This window comes from Anolis sagrei, chromosome 2 (genome assembly GCF_037176765.1).
Source record: "Anolis sagrei isolate rAnoSag1 chromosome 2, rAnoSag1.mat, whole genome shotgun sequence".
NCBI classification, from domain to species: Eukaryota; Metazoa; Chordata; class Lepidosauria; order Squamata; family Dactyloidae; genus Anolis; species Anolis sagrei.
The window spans coordinates 2,622,783-2,644,718 of NC_090022.1; the positions used below are offsets into that span (position 1 = coordinate 2,622,783).

Below are 21,936 nucleotides of genomic sequence, written 5' to 3' on the forward strand. Positions count from 1 at the left end.
AAGGAAGAAGGGTGGGAGGGGAAGGCAGGAAGGAAAGGGGAAAAAGGAGGGAGGGGAGGGAAAGGGAAGGAAGAAAAAAAGGGAAGAGAGGGGAAGGAAGGAGGGAGGGGAAGGCAGGAAGGAAGGGAGAGGAGGAGAGAGGAAGAAAGGAAGGAAGGAAAAAAGGAGGGAGGAAGGGGAAGGCAGGAAGGAAGGGAAAAGGGGAAGAGAGGAGGGAGGGAGGGGAAGGCAGGAAGGAAGGGAGAGGGGGTGGGAGGAAAGAAGGAGGGAGGGAGGGGAAGGCAGGAAGGAAGGGAAGAAAGGAGGGGGGAGGGAAAGGGAAGGAAGGAAAAAAAGGGAAGAGAGGGGGGAAGGGAGGAAGGAAGGAAAAAAGGAGGGAGGGGGGAAGGAAGGGAGGGAGGGAGGAAAAAGGCCTTTTCGGTGGCTGGCTCCCTCTCCCTTCCTTGGAGATGAGAAGTTAGGGCTTGGGAGGGAGGGAGGGAGGGAGGGAGGGAAGGAAGGAAGGAAGGAAGGAAGGAAGGAAGGAAGGAAGGAAGGAAGGGAAAAAGGCAGGCGTGGCTGGCCCTCCCTTTGCATCCACTCCTCCGGAGTCCTGTCCTTTTAAGGCTAAGCCGCGCCTTCCTTGGGGCGCTTGCCCTGCGGCCGCCATCTTTAAGCCGGGCAGAAGTAGAGCGAGAAGGAGGTCTCCTCTTCCCAGAGAGGCAGGAGGAAGTGCTGGGGGGGAGGCCGTGACGCACTTCCTCCCTCCGAGCTCACTTCCGGAAGAAGGGGGAGCCACAGAGGGAGTCAACCTGTTGACGTGGCGCACTCCCTCCGCCGCCATTGTCACCTGGCTTAGGAATCCCGTGAAGCTCTCTCTCTTTGGAGCCCACCCTGGCTTGTGAGGTAAGATTAAAGGGTGAAAGGGTCTCTGGGCATGTGCAGAGTGCTCTGTGTGACATCACCCTGGGAAAACTACAGAAGGAGGGTCTCTGGGCATGTGCAGAGTGCCATTCAGTATTAGATACAGGGAGAAGCTCACCCTCTCTCCAATGCAAAGAAGTTGCCCAGGGGACGTTGCCTGGATGTGTTACCGTCTCTCATGTCATACAATCAAAATATTGCATTCAAATCACCCCTGACAGATGGCCAGCCAGCCTCTGTTTAAAAGCTTCCAAAGAAGGAGCCTCCACCACACTCCGGGGCAGAGAGTTCCACTGCTGAACGGCTCTCACAGTCAGGAAGTTCTTAGAATCCTAGAATCAAAGAGTTGGAAGAGACCTCCTGGGCCATCCAGTCCAACCCCATTCTGCCAAGAAGCAGGAATATTGCATTCAAATCACCCCTGACAGATGGCCATCCAGCCTCTGCTTAAAAGCTTCCAAAGAAGGAGCCTCCACCACACTCCCTCCGGGGCAGAGAGTTCCACTGCTGAATGGCTCTCACAGTCAGGAAGTTCTTCCTCATGTTCAGATGGAATCTCCTCTCTTGTAGTTAATGTCCCCACATGGGAAGCTAGAGCTGACAGATGGGAACTCACTCCACCTTCCAGATTCAAACCACCAACCTTTAGGTCAGCAGTCTAGCCAACAAAAGTGTTTATCCCACCGCAGCTATTATTATTATTATTATTATTATTATTATTATTATTATTAGAAACACAACTTGATGAGCCCACAGCAGACACTCTGCTGGCTGTTGTATTGGGTCACATGTCAAACACTTCCCAAGTGCCCAGGACTGTGTGATGTATTGGTGAATGATGTGTGCAGATCCCAATAAAGTGGCCTTTTGTAGCTGGCAGATGGTAATTTTGTCAGCACCAATGGTGTTTAAGTGCAGGCCAAGGTCTTCTTCGATTATCAAATGTCTCAATGTCATCAGGCTTTGTGAAAATTATTATTATTATTAGAAACACCACAAGATGTATTTATTTGTCATGTCAGGGCAACCAGTCAATTGTATTACATTTCTAACAGAACAAAGCAAACAAACAGACAAAATACAAAAATTGTGAGTTTGGTAGTTGATTAAATGTCCTTTGACCAGTATCTGAACACTTGGAGTGCCTCTGGTGTTGCCGCAAGAAGGTCCTCCATTGTACATCATGTGGCAGGGCTCAGGTTGCATTGCAATAGGTGGTCTGTGGTATGCTCTTCTCTGCACTTGCATGTCGAGGATTCCACTTTGTGGCTCCATTTCTGAAGGTTGGCTCTGCATCTCGTGGTGCCAGAGCGCAGTCTGTTCAGCGCCTTCCAAGTCGCCCAGTCTTCTGTGTGCCCAGGAGGGAGTCTCTCATTTGGTATCAGCCATTGATTGAGGTCCTGGGTTTGAGCCTGCCACTTTTGGACTCTCGCTTGCTGGGGGGTTCCAGCGAGTGTCTCTGTAGTTCTTAGAAAACTATTTCTAGATTTAAGTCTTTGACGTGCTGGCTGATACCCAAACAGGGGATGAGCTGGAGATGTCTCTCCCTTGGTCCGTTCACTATTGGCTGCTACTTCCCGGTGGATATCAGGTGGTGCAATACCGGCTAAGCAGTGTAATTTCTCCAGTGGTGTAGGGCGCAGACACCCCGTGATAATGTGGCATGTCTCATTAAGAGCCACTTCCACTGTTTTAGTGTGGTGAGATGTGTTCCACACTGGGCATGCATACTCAGCAGCAGAGTAGCATAGCGCAAGGGCAGATGTCTTCACTGTATCTGGTTGCGATCCCCAGGTTGTGCCAGTCAGCTTACGTATGATATTGTTTCTAGCACCCACTTTTTGCTTGATGTTCAGGCAGTGCTTCTTGTAGGTCAGAGCTCGGTCCAGGGTGACTCCCAGATGATGAGTCCACAGCAGACACTCTGCTGGCTGTTGAATTGGATCACACATTGGACCCTTCCCAAGTGTCTAGGACTGTGTGATGTTCGGCGAATAATGCGCGCAGATCCCAGTAAGGTGGCCTTCTGCAGCTGGCAGGTGGTAATCTTGTCAGTGCCAATTGTGTTTAAGTGGAGGCCTAGTTCTTTAGGCACTGCACCCAGTGTGCCAATCACCACTGGGACCAACTTGACTGGCTTGTGCCAGAGTCTCTGCAGTTCGATCTTTAAATCCTCGTATCGTGTCAGCTTTTCCTATTATTATTATTATTATTATTATTTGCAAACTTTTCATACTGGTGACACTTTTTAAAATTGTATCATTCAGAACACAATAATTCAGTTTTACTAGGAAATTGGAGGTTAAACCAAATCCTTCCAAGAATTACCTAAACTGAAATAGCGCAATGCATGGGAATGCAGCGTATCTCTTGGAAATCTGTGGATACAGAGGTCTGACTACACACTGATTCATAGAACCATAGAGTTGGAAGAGACCTCTTAGGTAATCAAGTCCAACCCCATTCTGCCAAGACACAGGAATATTGCATTCAAATCACCCCTGACAGATGGCCATCCAGCCTCTGCTTAAAAGCCTCCAAAGAGGGAGATTCCATCTGAACATGAGGAAGAATTTCCTGACTGTGAGAGCCGTTCAGCAGTGGAACTCTCTGCCCCAGAGTGTGGTGGAGGCTCCTTCTTTGGAAGTTTTTAAACAGAGGCTGGATGGCCATCTGTCAGGGGTGATTTGAATGCAACATTCCTGCTTCTTGGCAGAATGGGGTTGGACTGGATGGCCCATGAGGTCTCTTCCAGCTCTTTGATTCTAGGATTCTAAGGAGCCTCCACCACATTCCAGGGCAGAGAGTTCCACCGCTGAACAGCTCTCACTGTTCGGAGGTTCTTCCCAATGTTCAGGTGGAATCTCCTTTCCTGTAGTTTGTTTTTCCTTGTTTTTACTCAGAATTCTGCAGCTTTGAAGCATGTCCCATGGATCTTCCACCTGCACAAAAACCGTAGGAATATAGTCTGTGAGTAGTTAGGAATATTTAGGGACACGTTCTCTTCCCTTGTTGGAATGGACTTTCCTCATCCCCAGCCAAAGGATGTGAGGATGAGGAAGAGGGCCTTCTCTTCTGCCATCTCCCCCATTATGGGATGCCCCCCCCCCCCCGGCAAAGCCCACCTAGGGCAGATGTTGATGTAATTCCAGTCTCCAGGTCTTTCAAGTTCCTATAACTTTTTAATTATTCAACTCGATTGTTTAATATGGTCTGGGATTCTTTAAATTTCAATTTCAAAATTTATTTATCGTGTCAGTATCAACCAGACAATTGTATTACCTTTTAAACAAATTTTTAACAAACAGACAAAACACAGAGTTTGCAAACTTAGTAGTTGATTAAATGTCCTTTGACCAGTATCTGGCCCCTTGGAGTGCCTCTGGTGTTGCCGCAAGAAGGTCCTCCCTGGTGCATGTGGCAGGGCTCAGGGTGCATTGCAGCAGGTGGTCTGTGGTTTGCTCTTCTCCGCACTCGCATGTCGTGGACTCCACTTTGTGGCCCCATTTCTGAAGGTTGGCTCTGCATCTCGTGGTGCCAGAGCGCAGTCTGTTCAGCACCTTCCAAGTCTTCTGTGTGCCCAGGGGGGAGTCTCTCATTTGGTATCAGCCATTGGTTGAGGTTCTGGGTTTGGGCCTGCCACTTTTGGACTCTCGCTTGCTGAGGGGTTCCAGCGAGTGTCTCTGTAGATCTAAGAAAACTATGTCTTGATTTAAGCTGGTTGATACCCAAACAAGGGATGAGCTGGAGATGTCTCTGCCTTGGTCCTTTCACTGTTGCCCGCTCCTGCAATACCGGCTAAACAGTGCAATTGCTTCAGTGGTGTAGGGCGCAGACACCCCGTGATAGTGCGGCATGTCTCATTAAGAGCCACATCCACTGTTTTAGCGTGGTGAGATGTGTTCCACACTGGGCATGCGTACTCAGCAGCAGGACAGATGTCTTCACTGTGTCTGGTTGTGATCCCCAGGTTGTGCCAGTCAGTTTTTGTATGATATTGTTTCTAGCACCCACTTTTTGTTTGATATTCAGGCAGTGCTTCTTGTATGTCAGGGCACGGTCCAGAGTGACTCCCAGGTATTTGGGTGCACTGCAATGCTCCAGTGGGATTTCAAAATGCTTCAGATGATTTGATTGTATGCTAGCCAGAAATCTTAGGATGTTAGGGTTTGTGTGTGTGTGTGTCAGGAGTGACTTGAGAAACTGCAAGTTGCTTCTGGTGTGAGATAATTGGCCGTCTGCAAGGACATCCAGATGTTTGATGTTTTACCACAAGTCCCCACATGGGGAGCTACAGGTTACAGGCGGGAGCTCACCCTCCCGAGTGAAATTAGATCTGCTGCATCCCTCTTGACCTTCCGGAAACAAGTAAAATCCTGGCTATGGGATCAGGCCTTTATAGATTAGGCTGACTTGCTGACGTGTTGACTTATATAAAACTGATGGACTGCTTCTTGGGTGATGATTTAAACCGGTGACCGCTGATTGATTGTTTTTATATTGTTTTATACTGTTATTATATTGCCGTTAAATTGTGTATCTATGTTTTTGATGTGGGCGCCATGGGGTGCTGATTTGTTAGCCGTCCTGAGTCCCTCTGCGGAGGTTGAGATAGGACGGGATATAAAAGCCCGAAATAAATAAATAATAATCGTTCTCATAAAGCTTTTCCTTGATTTGAGTCTCCTGGGAGGAGGCTGGCAGCCATGTAGTGAATGGCTTTCACAGTGTTCAACCTTATTTCTCTCACATTTCGCAGCAACATTTAGCAGTGATTATTCTGCATGTTTCATTCAACGCTATTTATTGATTTATTTGGAGTGCTTCTACCCTGCCCTTCTCAACCCCCTAGAGGGGACTCAGGGCGGCTTACAAAAGGCACAATTCGATGCCCAACAATTTACAAAATACAGTACAATATACAATACACAAATTTACCATATAATGTCAACAGTTATAACTAATTAAAACAATCAAACTATACTAGAGGCAATAAAATCATCTTGTGGTCTAGCATCGTCATTATCCTTTCCTACTCTGGTCATCATTGGTTGTCTTTGTCCATCTGCCAGCTTACCCGAAGACCTGGTCCCACATCCAGGTTTTTAGCTTCCTTCTGAAAGCAAGGAGGGATGTTGATGACCTAATCTCCCCCGGGAGTGCATTCCACAGGCGAGGGGCCACCACCGAGAAGGCCCTGTGCCTCGTCCCCACCAGTCTCGCTTGTGATAAAGGTGGGGCTGAGAGCAGGGCCTCCCCAGCACCTGCTATGTTCACCTGCTTTGCATGGGCAGACCTATGCCAAACAGGGCAGGCATACTTAGCAGTTGAGTAGTTTTAGTTTATTCAATGCTTAGACCATAGGTCTTTCACATACAAGGCAAGGCAAATAAATAAATAAATACATGAACAGATTGTTACATACAATATAAAATACACAATAAAATCCTATAAATCATTAAAATGCTACATATATTGATGGCAAGGTACAACTTTAAAATACTACATAATGTATAGACTCACACCTGCGTAATTAAAAACCAAGTAAAAGCAAATAGATATAGCACTATTAAAACTACATAAACAGCCACTATTAGTTGAAAGCATCCCCAGCACAGTCAACTGCAATATCAGAGATTAGTTTTGCCCGGATTTTCTGTGCTGCCAGGGCAAAAAGAGACACCGTTTGAGTAACCACGGGGTTAGTGTCAGCCAAGAGATAGAAAATCTTTTCGGACACAGTGTTGATCTGAAGGAGGTGAAGAATAAACCACAGGATTTTGGTTCTCGGTTCAGAGTACAGAGGACAGAAAAGCAAATAGTGAGGTAGGTCCTCAATTTCCGGGCCTCCGCAAACACATAAGCGAAGAGCCAGAGGGGTGCCCGTATATCTGCCATCAATCACTGCTGTGGGCATACTTTGAAAACGAAGGATTGTGAAGGCTTGTCTAAGTTTCGGGAATGTGAGCCTAGTCAGGTAGATAGCCCTATCATGGTCAAGTTTATATAGTCTAAACCAGTGGGAGAATTTGGAGTTATTAATAGCCTGCCTATCATGGTGGGCACAATTGTTAAAAATATATTCCTGTACCTTCTCCCTTGAGTTCAAGATAGAAGGCTTATCAGACAGAGTGGGGTGAAATTCCAGTAGCTTTTGGTATCTAGTGTTCCAGACTTTGCATTTTACTAGCTGTTCAAAACATCCCTTGGGAAGGACCCTGACCAAGGAGTCTTTTACATTTCTCCAATAGTTAAATAGGGTAAAATGAACACGTGATCTAATGGAGGGGAGACCAACCTCCGCCCGGACCAAGGCTGCCGGGGTGCCTGGTGGGAGTCTCCGTAGTTTCTTAAGAAATGTATTCTGGAGGACCTCCAGTTTTGCTGTCTGAGACTCATCCCATCCCCAAACAGCAGCACCACACAAAATTTGGGCTATAACTTTACTCTGGAATATTTTAAGGGCTGGGACAACTAGGTGACCCCCTACAGTGTTGTGGAATCTGAGTATTGCTCCAACAGATTTCAAAGCTACTGCTTTAGTGTGTTCCATATGGGGATTCCAGGATAATCTTTCTGTGAAATGGATTCCAAGGTACTTAAATTCCTGGCATTGTTCTATTTGGTGACCCCTGATGGACCATCTGTGTTGAGAGTGTCTTCTTCCAAACACCATTACCTTTGTTTTATTATAGTTGATGTTCAGCTTTTCTTTATAGCAGTACGCCCCAAGCTTAGAGAGCAGTCTTCTCAGGCCAATTTGGGGGAGTGAAATTAGAACCATGTCATCTGCATATAATAGGATGGAGATTTTCTTGGATCCTACTGCAGGTGGAAAAAAATTTGGCCCCGAGAGTGCAGGTATTATATCATTCAAGTAAAGATTAAAGAGTATTGGTGCCAGTAGACACCCTTGTTTTACTCCTTGATTAGTATGAATGAGGTCAGTCAATGAGCCAGAAATACCAACTCTTATTCTAGCTGTGGTGTTAGAGTAAAGTGCCTTGATTAGGAACAGTAGGCGCTTATCCATATTGGTGCTGGCCAACTTATTCCACAACAGATTTCTATCAATGGAATCAAAAGCTGCTGCTAAGTCAACAAAGGCAACAAATAGGTGTTTGGTAGGTCCAGCAGTTGCTTGTTGGGCTAAGAAATACAAGGTCAGACAGTGGTCAATCGTACTCTGTCCTTTTCTGAAGCCAGCCTGTTCTGGGTGAATGATTTGGTTATTGAATTCCCAGTCCTCTAATTTGTTTAGCAGGTGTTTACTATATAATTTAGAGTCAATATCTAAGAGACTAATAGGGCGATAGTTGTTGGGATCTTGTTTATCACCCTTCTTGTAAATGGGGACAACTATGCTCTGTTTCCAGCCCTCTGGGATTATGCCTGTGTTATTGATTTGTGAGAACACTTTGGCTAATATTGGAGCCCACCATTCTGAAAAATGTTTAAATATTTCTGGGGGCATCATATTTTCCCCTGGGGCTAGCAGTTGAGTAAGACAAGGCCAGGGCTCATGTTCTTATTAATTTTGGGTCTGCACGCCATGTGCTGACGGTAAGTTTACACAGGATGTTATTGTGTGCAGCTACTTTGTACTTGATGTTCAAGCAGTGTTTCCTATATGCTAGTGTTCGATCTAAGGTGACACCGAGATATTTAGGATGGAAACAGTGTTCAAGCTCTTGACCTTCCCAGGTGACTTTCAATTTCCTCTTGGCTTCACGGTTAGGCCAAGATTATCAGCACACATAAAGCTCTTTGTAAGTGGTGGTTGTGGCTAATCGTTACTAGAGATATTAAGCAAGAACGCTGCCTTGGGGTAAGCCATTCTGTTGCCTCCTCCATCTACTTTTCCTGCCCTGAAACTCCACATAGAAGCTACGGTTTTCTAGGAGAATCTGAATAGTTTTTGTGAAATCACAGTCTTGGGCAATATGGTAGACTTTCTGCAGCATTTTCCTATGTTGCACCGTGCCATAGTGTAAGCTATGTGTAAACTAAGTGTAAGCCAGATATTGTAAAGTTGGAACAATTAAAAATATTGTTAAAAAAAGAGAACAACAAAGAGGGCCTTCCCTTCTGCGATCTCCCCATGATGCGATGCCCTCCTCTTCAAAGTCCACCTAGTGCAGAGGTTGACGTAATTCCAGTCTCCGGGTCTGCATTATCATGCCTTTCTTTTAAGGAGGCTGTCGAGGTCCTGAACCGTTGCTTGGCCGCTGTGACGGTCTGGATGAGGGCGAACAAATTGAAATTGAATCCAGACAAGACAGAGGTACTCCTGGTTAGTCGCAAGGCCGAACAGGGTATAGGGTTACAGCCTGTGTTGGATGGGGTCGCACTCCCCCTGAAGACGCAGGTTCGCAGCTTGGGTGTGATCCTGGACTCATCGCTGAGCATGGAAACCCAGGTTGCGGCAGTGACCAGGGGAGCATTTGCACAGTTAAATCTTGTGCGCCAGCTGCACCCATACCTTGGGAAATCTGACTTGGCCACGGTAGTCCATGCTCTGGTTACATCCCGTTTAGACTACTGCAACGTTCTCTACGTGGGGTTGCCTTTGAAGACGGCTCGGAAGCTCCAATTAGTCCAGCGTTCGGCAGCCATGATACTAACAGGAGCGGAGCGCAGGGAGCATACAACTCCTTTGCTGCAAGAGCTCCACTGACTGCCGATTTGCTACCGGGCTCAATTCAAAGTGCTGGCATTGGCCTATAAAGCCCTAAACGGTTCTGGTCCAAGTTACCTATCCGAATGTATCTCTGCCTATGAACCCACCAGGACTCTAAGATCTTCTGGGGAGGCCCTGCTCTCGATCCCGCCTGCATCACAGGCACGGCTGGCGGGGACAAGGGACAGGGCCTTCTCTGTGGTGGCCCCTCGGCTGTGGAGCGCCCTTCCCATGGACATTAGATCAGCCCCTTCGCTAATGGTGTTTCGAAGAAAACTAAAAACCTGGCTGCTTGAACAGGCGTTCGGATAAATAGTGCAATGAGCACGATGAATATAGGAAACGGAATTATGGATGACGAATTGGATCACGATTTTAGTTACGAGACGTTAATGTGTTGTTATTGAGATGTCATTAGTTTGTATTTTATACTGTTAATGGTTTTAATATTGTATGTTGTTGGATTGTCTTTTGCTCTTGTTGTGAACCGCGTTGAGTCGCCTACGGGCTGAGAAACTGCGGTATACAAGCAAAGTAAGTAAATAAATAAATAATAAAGTAAATTACAACTCAGGAACCATTGATAAGAGAAGGTTAAAATAGTAAAACGTAAACAACGGGCGGTGGCCAGGTTGTTAACTGGTGCTCCTTACAGGGAGCGGTCAACCCTTCTGTTTAAGGAGCTCCACTGGCTGCCATTCATTTTCCAGTCCCAATTCAAGGTGCAGGTTCTTACCCACAAAGCCCTAAACGGTTTGGGACCCGCCTACCTGCGTGACCGCATCTCTTTTATCATCCGGAGGGGCCCTGCTCGTGCTCCCACATCCATCGCAGGTGCGATTGGTGGGGATGAGGGAGAGGGCTTTCTCTGTGGTGGCCCCTCGACTCTGGAACTCACTCCCCAAGGACATCAGGCATGCCCGAACTCTGGCAGTCTTTAGGAGGAGCCTGAAAACGTGGTTGTTCCAGTGTGCCTTCCCAGAATAAGGAAACTCCCAGCAATATGTCCTTAAATGGGTTGTCTGCACGCCCTATCCCTCTCCGAAAACTCTATCCTAGTCATATTTCACCTGTTCATGCTCAGCATTATCTTTAAAGTTTTAATTATTACATGTGGCCCAGACATAGGTTTTTTAAACGTCGTCGTGTTACTGTTAATGTTTATTGCTTATTTTTTTTGTTATGAGTTTTATTTTATTGCTTGTATTGTTGTTGTTATTGTTTGTATTACTGATGTATTGTGGGCTCGGCCTCATGTAAGCCGCACCGAGTCCCTTGGGGAGATGGTAGCGGGGTATAAATAAAGTTTTATTTTTATTATTATTAATTGTGTTTTGGGAACACAAGCTAATGTTGTAAAAAAACACACACACATACAGGAGCTGGAGGAAATATGTGAAGCCCTGGGTGGCTGCAACACATCCACTGCTCTCCAGTAATGACCAAAGGAAGGCTGAGATCAGGAGGAAGAGGAGGGCAGAAGGTCCTATTAAGAAAGGAGAGGAGAATGAATGGAAGGATGAAGGAGAAGGCTGAAAAAGCTACACAGGACTTCCGAATGGTTAGCTTCTGGCCTTCCAAGCAGGGTTTTATTTATTGTGACAGGCAACCGAATAGTTGTATTACATTTTTGACAGAACAAACAAACAAACATACATACAAAAGACACAGAGTTTACAAGTTTGGTAGTTGATTAGATTTCCTTTGACCAGTATCTGCCCCTTGGAGTGCCTCTGGTGTTGCCGCAAGGAGGTCCTCCTTTGTGCATGTGGCAGGGCTCAGGGTGCATTGCAGCAGGTGGTCAGTGGTTTGCTCTTCTCCACACTCGCATGTCGTGGACTCCACTTTGTGGCCCCATTTCTTGAGGTTGGCTCTGCATCTCGTGGTGCCAGAGCACAATCTGTTCAGCGCCTTCCAAGTCGTCCCGTCTTCTGTGTGCCCAGGGGGGAGTCTCTCATTTGGTATCAGCCATTGGTTGAGGTTCTGGGTTTGAGCCTGCCACTTTGGGACTCTCGCTTGCTGAGGTGTTCCAGCGAGTGTCTCTGTAGATCTAAGAAAACTATTTCTTGATTGAAGTCGTTGACGTGCTGGCTGATACCCAAACAAGGGATGGGCTGGAGATGTCTCTGCCTTGGTCCTTTCACTATTGGCTGCTACTTCCCGGTGGATTTCAGGTGGTGCAAAACCGGCTAGACAGTGTAATTTCTCCAGTGGTGTAGGGTGCAGACACCCCGTGATAATGCGACATGTCTCCACTGTTTTAGCGTGGTGAGATGTGTTCCACACTGGGCATGCGTACTCAGCAGCAGAGTAGCATAGCGCAAGGGCAAATGTCTTCACTGTGTCTGGTTGTGACCCCCAGGTTGTGCCAGTCAGCTTTTGTATGATATTGTTTCTAGCAACCACTTTTTGCTTGATGTTCAGGCAGTGCTTCTTGTAGGTCAGAGCATGGTCCAGAGTGACTCCCAGGTATTTGGGTGCGCTGCAATGCTCCAGTGGGATTTCTTCCCAGGTGTTCCTCAGAGCTCAGGATGCTTGTCTTTTCTTAAGGTGAAAGGCACATGTCTGTGTTTTAGATGGATTAGGGATCAGCTGGTTTTCCCTGTAATAGGCAGTAAAAGCATCTAGAGCTTTGGAGAGCTTCTGTTCAATCATCTCAAAGCTCACTCCTTTGGCGGTGATGGCACGATCATTAGCATAGATGAAGCTCTCTGTCCCTTCTGGCAGTGGCTGGTCATTTGTGTAGATGTTGAGTAAGAGCACCTAGAGCTTCAGAGAGCTTCTGTTCAACCATCTCAATGCTCCCTGCTTGAGCAGTAAAAAGCAGGAAAAGAGTGTGCTTCTCCTTTAAAATCCTGGGCTCCTTCCTGCAGGATTCAAGAGTTTGTAGTTTAGGGAGGCCCAGAATCCCCTGTCAGATCATTATTAATAATAATAATAATAATAATAATAATAATAATAATCTTTATTTATACCTCACCACCATCTCCCCAAGGGATGCGGAGCGGCTTACACGAGGCCAAGCGCAATAACACATCAGAACAGAAAAGCGATAACAAACAATACAAATCAATACAAAATAATATAAATCACATATAACAATAACACACAAGATTTAAAAGCTTATGCCCAGGCCAGATGTAATGATTTAAAATTTTAAAAAATAATGCTGGGTATGACAAGATAGGATATGTCTCGTAGGAGGGTTTTTAAAAAGTGAGGGGTACAATTCAATGCAATCCAATGGTTAAAGTGCATTTGTAAGGACATTTTGCTGGGAGTTATTCCTTTATTCCGGGAAGGCACACTGGAATAGCCACATTTTCAGGCTCCTCTTAAAGACTGCCAGTGTTGGGGCATGCCTGATATCCTTAGGAAGTGAGTTCCAGAGTCGGGGGGCCACCACCAAGAAGGCCCTCTCCCTCGTCCCCACCAATCGTGTCTGCGATGGAGCTGGGAACACTACGTTTTCAGGCTCCTCTTAAATACTGCCAATGTTGGGGCATGCCCGATATCCTTAGGAAGTGAGTTCCAGAGTCGGGGGGCCACCACCGAGAAGGCCCTCTCCCTCGTTCCCACCAATCGTGCCTGCGAGGGAGGCGGGAGCACGAGCAGGACCCCTCCGTAAACACATTGCAGTGTAAGAAATCACATAAACAGAATCTTCTGGCCCTCTGCCCTTTGTATCTGAGGAGGGATTGTTCGTTGTTGGGCAGATGTTAAAAGATTTGCCACAGGACAACAGGCACCTTCCCTCCTACCCTGGCTTGCTACGGCACTAGGCTACGGTTCTGTTTGGCTGACCGCATCCCCTTGCACGAACCTGCCCAGGCCCCGAGACCTTCAGGAGAGGCCCTTCTCTTGGTCCCACCTCCATCCCAAGCTTGGTTGGTGGATACGAGAGAGCAGGCCTTCTTGGTGGCTGCTCCTTGACTCGGGAACTTTCTTCCCAGTTAAGCCAGAATAGCCCCCTCCCTGTTGTCCTTCCGTCCGCACGCTAAAACCTTTTTATTCAGACAGGCTCTTAAAGATAAAGGTTTCAAAGATCAATTCAGCAGGTGCTGTGGCTTTTAACTCGAATATGTTTTAATGGTGTTTAATTGGGAACTTTTTAACAGATTTCATTATTTATTTAATGTTTGCCTATTTGCATATTATGTATTATATGCTGATGCTTTCATGTTAAGCCGCCTTGAGTCTCCTGCAGGAGAGATAAAGCGGGGTATAAATATATATAATAACAATAATTCACATTCAGTGAGATCTTTCTCTGTTCGACTCCTGAAGAGATTTTCCTCTCATTCATCTGACAGATAACCTGTGAACAAGTCTTGTGAAGAACACCTCGTGAGAGCGTTGCCCTAGGAATCCTGTAAGCCTAAAGTGACTTGAAGATACACAACAATAACAAGAAGAAAAAATGAGTAGTACAAAATCTGTTTCAAGCTATATACCTCGGGCTGAGAGGGGCGGTCAATAAATGCAAATAAATAAATAAATAAATACCTGTATAGATTGTGCTATAAAAAGAGAGTCTTGGGAAAGCCAACAGAAGTCTACAGCAGTACAAAGACGGAGCTGTTCAGGAGGTTGTATCTGTAAACATCTGGCATAATATTTGAATTATAAATATAAAAGAATGGCAAGTCCTCTACCTACCTATCCCAAATCAAGCACAGGGGTGAAGTTACATCAGTGTGTGGAATGTGGGAAAAAATTTTGTTGGAAAGGTTCTCTTACTGTACATGAACGGACCCACACAGGGAAGAAGCCATATAAATGCATGGAATGTGGAGAAAGCTTCAATGAGAGTGGCACTTTACGTGTCCATCAAAGGACCCACACAGGGGAGAAGCCCTATAAATGCATGAAATGTGGAAAGAGCTTCAGTCACAGTTCAAGTCTGCATATCCATCAAAGGACCCACACAGGGGAGAAGCCATATAAATGCTTGGAGTGTGGAGAAAGCTTCAGTCATAGTCACTCTCTGCTTTCCCATCAAAGGACCCACACAGGGGTGAAGCCATATAAATGCATGGAATGTGGAAAGAGCTTCGGTCAGCGTGGAACGCTGCGTTCCCATCAAAGGACTCACACAGGGGAGAGGCCATATAAATGCATGGAATGTGGAGAAAGCTTCAGTCAGAAAAACAGCCTACGTTCCCATCAAAGGACCCACACAGGGGAGAGGCCATATAAATGCATGGAATGTGGAGAAAGCTTCAGTCAGAAAAACAGCCTACGTTCCCATCAAAGGACCCACACAGGGGAGAAGCCATATAAATGTATAGAATGTGGAAAAAGCTTCAGTCAGAGTGCGGGTCTGAGTGCCCATCGAAGGACCCACACAGGGGAGAAATCACATAAATGCATGGAATATGGAAAGAGCTTCAGTCACAGTTCAAGTCTGCATATCCATCATAAGACCCACACGGGGGAGAATCCACATAAATGCCTGGAATGTGGAAAAAGCTTCAGTCACAGTAGCAGTCTACGCTCCCATCAAAGGACCCACACAGGGGAGAAGCCACATAAATGCATGGACTGTGGAGAAAGCTTCAGTCAGATTGGCCATCTACGTACCCATCAAAGGACTCACAAAGGGGAGAAGCCATATAAATGCTTGGAATGTGGAAGGAGCTTCATTCGCAATGACAGTCTACGTTCCCATCAAAGAACCCACACAGGGGAGAAGCCATATGAATGCATGGAATGTGGAAAGAGCTTCAGTCACAGTGCGGGTCTGAGTGCCCATCGAAGGACCCACACAGGGGAGAAGCCATATAAATGCCTAGAATGTGGAGAAAGCTTCAGTCGGAGATACCATCTACGTTCCCATCAAAGTACCCACACAGGGGAGAAGCCACATAAATGCACAGAGTGTGGAAAGAGCTTCAGTCGGAAATACCATCTACATTCTCATCAAAGGACCCACACAGGGGAGAAGCCATATAAATGCATGGGATGTGGAAAAAGTTTCAGTCAGAGTGGCAGTCTACGTTCCCATCAAAGGACGCACACAGGGGAGAAGCCATATAAATGCATAGAATGTGGAAAGAGCTTCAGTCAGAGTAGAAGTCTGCGTTCCCATCAAATGAGGCACATAAGAGAAGCCACATAAATGCACATAATGTGGAAAGAGCTTTAGAAAAGGTTCAGCATGCAATAGACATCAAAAAACCCATGCAAGGCTAGAGGAGACCTGCCTTTGAATTTCCGAAATCTCTTTAAAAGAACAATGAGTCACAAAGAAAATTTTGATTCAACAGATATGAAAAATTATAAACCAATTTCTCTTCTGAATCTTGACTACAATATTTTTACCAATGTACTGGCACAAAGTCTAAAATTATTTTTAAATGAATGGATCATAAAAGATCAAATGCCTTTATCCCCATTGTTATTTATAATGGCTCTTGAAGTATTGTTAAATAATATAAGAGAAGATAAACAGTTATTGGGAATGAAAATAAGAAAAGAGACATAGAAAGCAAGAGCCTTTGCGGACAATTTGGTTTGTACAGTAGAAAATCCAAGCGAAAATATTCAGAATTGTAAAATAGAAGAATTTGAAAAACTAGATTTAAATTAAAGAGATCTAAAACATAAATCCTAACAAAATATATGTCAAAAAAGAATCAAGAACTTCACAAAAAGACTGGCTTACAAATGGAGAAGAAAATAAAGTATTTAGGTATTTATTTAACACCAAAAAAAAAATCACATCTGTTGAAGAACAATTATGAAGCAAAATAGAATGAAAGTCGCCTTCGGGTTGATATGAGCGGGATAGAAATAGCGTAAATAAATAAATAAAATTAATAAAAAAGACTTAGGCAATTGGAAACATATGAATTTGTCCTTTCTTGGAAGAATTGCTCTAATAAAAATCAATGTTCTACCGAAAATTTTATATTTGTTCCAGATGATATCAATGTTAAGAAATATGCAGATATTTCAACTATGGAACAAAGAAATAAGAAGATTTATCTGGCAAGACAAAAAAAAAAAAAACCAAGAATGAAGTTTCCCAATTTGATAGACCAAAAGAAGAGAGGTGGCTTGGGTTCATCAGATCTCCAGCTATACTGTGAGGCATGTAGTTAAGAACACATCATGCGATGTGCGGGGCTTGATGAATGCAAGGCTGGGGTGAAAATTTCTGGAAGAAACATTAACAACCTCAGATATGCAGATGACACCACTCTGACGGCCGAAAGCGAGGAGGAGCTGAGGAGCCTTCTAATCAAGGTGAAAGAAGAAAGCGCAAAAGCCGGGTTGCAGCTAAACATCAAAAAGACCAAGATTATGGCAACAAGAATGATTGACAACTGGAAAATAGAGGGAGAAAACGTGGAGGCCGCGACAGACTTTGTATTTCTAGGTGCAAAGATGACTGCAGATGCAGACTGTGGCCAGGAAATCAGAAGACGCGTCCTTCTTGGGAGGAGAGCAAGGACCTATCTCAATGAAATAGTAAAGAGCAGAGACATCAGACTGGCAAGAAAGATCCATTGCATAGTCAAAGCCATGGTATTCCCTGTAGTAACGTACGGATGTGAGAGCTGGACCTTAGGGAAGGCTGAGCGAAGGAAGAGAGATGCTTTTGAGCTGTGGTGTTGGAGGAAAGTGCTGAGAGTGCCTTGGACTGAGAGAAGATCCAACCAGTCCATCCTCCAGGAAATAAAGCCCGACTGCTCACTGGAGGGAAGGAGACTAGAGTTAAAGTGAAAGTCCTTTGGCCACATCATGAGGAGACAACAAAGCCTAGAGAAGGGAATGATGCTGGGGAAAGTGGAAGGCAAAAGGACGAGGGGCCGACCAAGGGCAAGATGGATGGAAGTGACTGGCTTGACCTTGAAGGAGCTGGGGGTGGTGACGGCTGACAGGGAGCTCTGGCGTGGGCTGGTCCATGAGGTCACGAAGAGTCGGAGATGACTGAACGAATGAACAACAACAACAGTTAAGTTGTATAAAAAATATGGTCAACTTTAAAAAGCACAAAAATTCTGGCACTTCAACCTTAGGTTTGGCACTCATACTTGTGGTATGAAAAAAAAAAGTAGAAAAGAATTTTGGAAATCACTTCATTAGATTGGATCTCACAGCTGCATTTGACACCGTGGACCATGACTTGCTGATTCATCGATTGGCTCTGTCTGGTGTACGAGGAGGTTTAGCCCTGATATGGTTCAATTCGTTCCTCGGGACCGGAGACAGAGGGTGGAGTGGTCAGGCCAAAGCTCTGAGAGCTCCTGCCTTTGCTGTGGAGTGAGTTCCCCAGGGTGCCATCCTCTCGCCCGTGTTATTTAACATCTACATCCGACCACTTGCTGGACTGGTGCGGAGCTTTGGCATAGAGTGCTACCAGTATGCAGATGATACCCAGCTACTCTTGCGTCTCAAACCTGGGACAACCGCGATTCCTGAGAACTTTTGGAAGCAGTGATGAGTTGGCTACGAGCGAGGAGACTCAAAGTGAATCCTGCAAAAACAGAGATCCTCTGGCTTGGCCAGATGCCAGAATTAACCCAGTCTCTGCCTGATTTCGATGGGGAAGCTCTGCTTCCGCCTGTCACTGTTAAAAGCCTTGGGGTTGTGTTGGACTCCTTGCTGACGATGGAGGCCCAGATCACTGCCGTAAGGAAGCAGGACTTTTTTCATCTTCCCCAGGCAAGGAAATTGGCATCCTACCTTTCCACGCAACAGTCACCACGAGGTTGGACTATTGCAACGCCTTATATGCCGACCTTTCGAAGTCAACAACCCAGAAGATTGGGATGGTCCAAAATGCGGCGGACAGGCTGCTAGCGGGATCATCTCTAAGATCCCATATCATACCGATTCTGCAACAACTGCATTGACTATCAATAGAAAGAACATCGGATCTCCTACAAGATCCTGATCCTGACATTTAGAGCTCAAAATGGCCAAGGACCTTTATATGTTAGGGACCGCCTCATTCCTTTTCTCCATCAGTGGTCACCTCGATCCACCCAGGAAAATCTCCTCTACATACCGGGCCCGAGGGAGGTACACCTGGAAGCTACAAGGCATCGTAGAGCTTTTTCGACCTCTGCTCCAATTCTGTGGAACTCATTGCCTCCATACATTAGAGCAATGTCGGAGTTGCAACCTTTTGTACAGGCACTCAAGATTTGGCTGTTTGGTTGTGCATTTAAGTAGTCAGATCTAATTTGCCAAATAGTCACTGTTGAATGTTTTTATGTTGAATGTTTTTATATTGTGTAAATGCTATTTTAGATTGTAAGTTGCTCAGAGCACCTTGGTGGAGAGCCACTAATGAAGAAATAAAGTGAAGTGAAGTAGATCAGTTTTGGGCGTATCAGGTATTTGTGCCAAATTTGGTCCAGTGAATGAAAATACATCCTGCATATCGGATATTTACATTACGATTCATAACAGGAGCAAAATTACAGTTATGAAGTAGCAACGAAAATAATGTTATGGTTGGGGGTCACCACAACATGAGGAACGGTATTAAGGGGTCACGGCATTAGGAAGGTTGAGAAACACTGGCGTATATGTTGTTAGCATCATTATGTGAGGCCGCCCAGAGTCCCGCTTGTGGGGAGAAGAGCGGGATAGAAATGTACGGAATAAATAAATAAATACCCTTCTCCTAATAAGATTATATTAATAACTAGCTGTACCCGCCACACGTTGCTGTGGCCAACCTCCCCTCTTTCTCTCATTCTTTCCTTCCTTCCTTCCTTCCTTCCTTCCTTCCTTCCTTCTTTCCTGCCTTTCCTGTCTTCTCTTCTTCCTTCCTTCTCTATCTCTTTCCTTCCTTCCCCTTTTTCTTTCTCTTCTGCTGTCTCTCTTTTCTTCTCTCTTTCCTTCCCTCCCTCTTTCTCTACGTCTTCCCCTCTTCCTTCGCTCCCTCTTTCCTTCTTTCCCTTTTTTCTTTCTTTCTCTCCTTCCTTCCTTCTCTAAGTTTCCTTCCTTCCCCCTTTTTCTTTCTCTCCTTTCTTCCTCCTATATCTCTTTCCTTCCTTCCCCTGTTTCTTTCTCTTCTGCTGTCTCTCTTTTCTTCTCTCTTTCCTTCTTTCTTTCCCTCCCTCTTTCTCTATGTCTTCCCCCTTCCTTCGTTCCCTCTTTCCTTCCTTCTTTCCCTTTTTTCTTTATTTCTCTCCTTCCTTCCTTCTCTAAGTTTCCTTCCTTCCCCCTTTTTCTTTCCCTCCCTTTTTCTCTCCTTTCTTCCTCCCCTATCTCTTTCCTTCCTTCCCCTTTTTCTTTCTCTTCTGCTGTCCCTCTTTCCTTCTCTTTCCTTCCCTCCCTCTTTCTCTACCTCCCCCTTCCTTCGCTCCCTCTTTCCTTCCTTCTTTCCCTTTTTTCTTTCTTTCTCTCCTTCCTTCTCTAAGTTTCCTTTTCCCCCTTTTTCTTTCCCTCCCTCTTTCTCTCCTTTCTTCCTCCTCTATCTCTTTCCTTCCTTCCCCTTTTTCTTTCTCTTCTGCTGTCTCTCTTTTCTTCTCTCTTTCCTTCTTTCCTTCCCTCCCTCTTTCTCTACATCTCCCCTTTCCTTCGCTCCCTCTTTCCTTCCTTCTTTCCCTTTTTTCTTTCTTTCTCTCCTTCCTTCCTTCTCTAAGTTTCCTTCCTTCCCCCTTTTCCTTTCCCTCCCTCTTTCTCTCCTTTCTTCCTTCTCTTCCTCTCTCCTTCCTTTCTTCTCTCTTTGCTTCCATACTTCCTTATCCCTTTCCTTCTTTCTTTCTTTCCCTCCCTCCCTCTTTTTTTTTTGTTTGTATGTTTCTCCCCTTCCCTCCCTCTTTCTTCCCTTTTTTCTGTATTGTTGTTTAGCTTTTCGTCATTTAGCTTTTTGGAGCTTTTTAAGTCCCTTCTGCTGGGTTTTTCAGTGTTTTTATGAGTGAAGGACATACATTGGGTTGTTAGGTGTCTTGTGTCCAAATTTGGTGTCAATTCGTCCAGTGGTTTTTGAGTTCTGTGAATACCACAAACGAACATTAAATTTTTATTGATATAGATTGACATGGTTCCGTTGCATACAATTAGAACAATGGTTCAAAAACTGGGCAAAAAATAAAAATAAAAATGGAAGTAAGCGTAATCATTTCGAACAAATAATGCAATAGGAAGGGATATAGAAAAGCACGAAAATTTGGAAGGAATACCTAGTAAAGTATGTAAGATAATAATTGAAATAAACAAAGGAAAAATAAAGAACAACACCCTCACGGAAGTTTGAGGAGAAGATTTAGGGATGAAAATAAATCAGTTATGGAGACAAAGCCATCTGAAAAATTATAAATATGGGTTAAAGAAAATTACTATAAGTTAATATGGAAATAGTACCTAACACCAATAAGAATCTTATATATAAATAAAAATGTAATGCTCGTTTGTGGGATTAACAGAACTCAAAAACCACTGGACGAATTGACACCAAATTTGGACACAAGACACCTAACAACCCAATGTATGTCCTTCACTCAAAAAAATTGATTTTGTCATTTGGGAGTTGTAGTTCCTGGGATTTATAGTTCACCTACAATCAAAGAGCATTCTGAAGTCCACCAACGATGGAATTGAACCAAACTTGGCACACAGTTCTCCCATGACCAACAGAAAATACTGGAAGGGTTTGGTGGGCAGTGTCCTTTGGTTTGGGAGTTGTAGTTCACCTACATCCAGAGATCACTGTGGACTCAAACAATAATGGATCTGGACCAAACTCTACACAAATACTTAATATGCCCAAATGTGAACACTGGTGGAGTTTGGGGGAAATAGAATCTTGACATTTGGGAGTTTTAGTTGCTGGGATTTATAGTTCACCTACAATCACAGAGCATTCTGAACCCCACCAACGATGGAATTGAACCAAACTTGGCACACGGTTCTCCCATGACCAACATAAAATACTGGAAAGATTTGGTGGGCAGTGTCCTTTGGTTTTGGAGTTGTAGTTCACCTACATCCAGAGATCACTGTGGACTCAAACAATGATGGATCTGGACCAAACTCTACATGAATACTCAATATGCCCAAATGTGAACACTGTTGGAGTTTGGGGAAAATAGAATCTTGACATTTGGGAGTTGTAGTTGCTGGGATTTATAGTTCACCTACAATCACAGAGCATTCTAACCCCACCAATGATAGAATTGGGCCAAACCTCCCACACAGAACCCCCATGTGGGCCACAGCAACACGTGGCAGGGGACGGCTAGTAGCAGATATAAAACTGTTCAAAACATTGCTGGAGAGGATGCCAACAATCAAGAACATATATACATATGTGGTGGCAATGTAAATATGTAAGTAATTTTGGAGGGGGGAAAGTATTTAGAGAAATAGAGGATATAATGAACATT

At 44.9% G+C, this 21,936-nt stretch overlaps 3 protein-coding genes across 3 annotated transcripts in view; all 3 read left to right on the forward strand.

Annotated features, from left to right (window-relative positions):
* Nucleotides 1–828: 828 nt before the first annotated feature.
* LOC132766291 (zinc finger and SCAN domain-containing protein 2-like) overlaps nt 829–21,936 on the forward strand; it is a 49,776-nt gene continuing 28,668 nt past the window's right edge. The window contains exon 1 of the mRNA XM_067463278.1: nt 829–885. The gene's annotated coding sequence lies outside the window, so the exon portion shown is untranslated. The remainder of the gene's footprint in view (nt 886–21,936) is intronic.
* LOC137095991 (zinc finger protein 665-like) overlaps nt 833–21,936 on the forward strand; it is a 71,305-nt gene continuing 50,201 nt past the window's right edge. Inside the window, exon 1 of the mRNA XM_067463272.1 lies at nt 833–885. The gene's annotated coding sequence lies outside the window, so the exon portion shown is untranslated. The remainder of the gene's footprint in view (nt 886–21,936) is intronic.
* LOC132766252 (zinc finger protein 709-like) lies at nt 14,092–18,914 on the forward strand. The gene has a single exon (XM_060760637.2). The coding sequence runs from the start codon at nt 14,223–14,225 to the stop codon at nt 15,702–15,704; it is 1,482 nt and encodes a 493-aa protein (XP_060616620.2). The 5' UTR covers nt 14,092–14,222; the 3' UTR covers nt 15,705–18,914.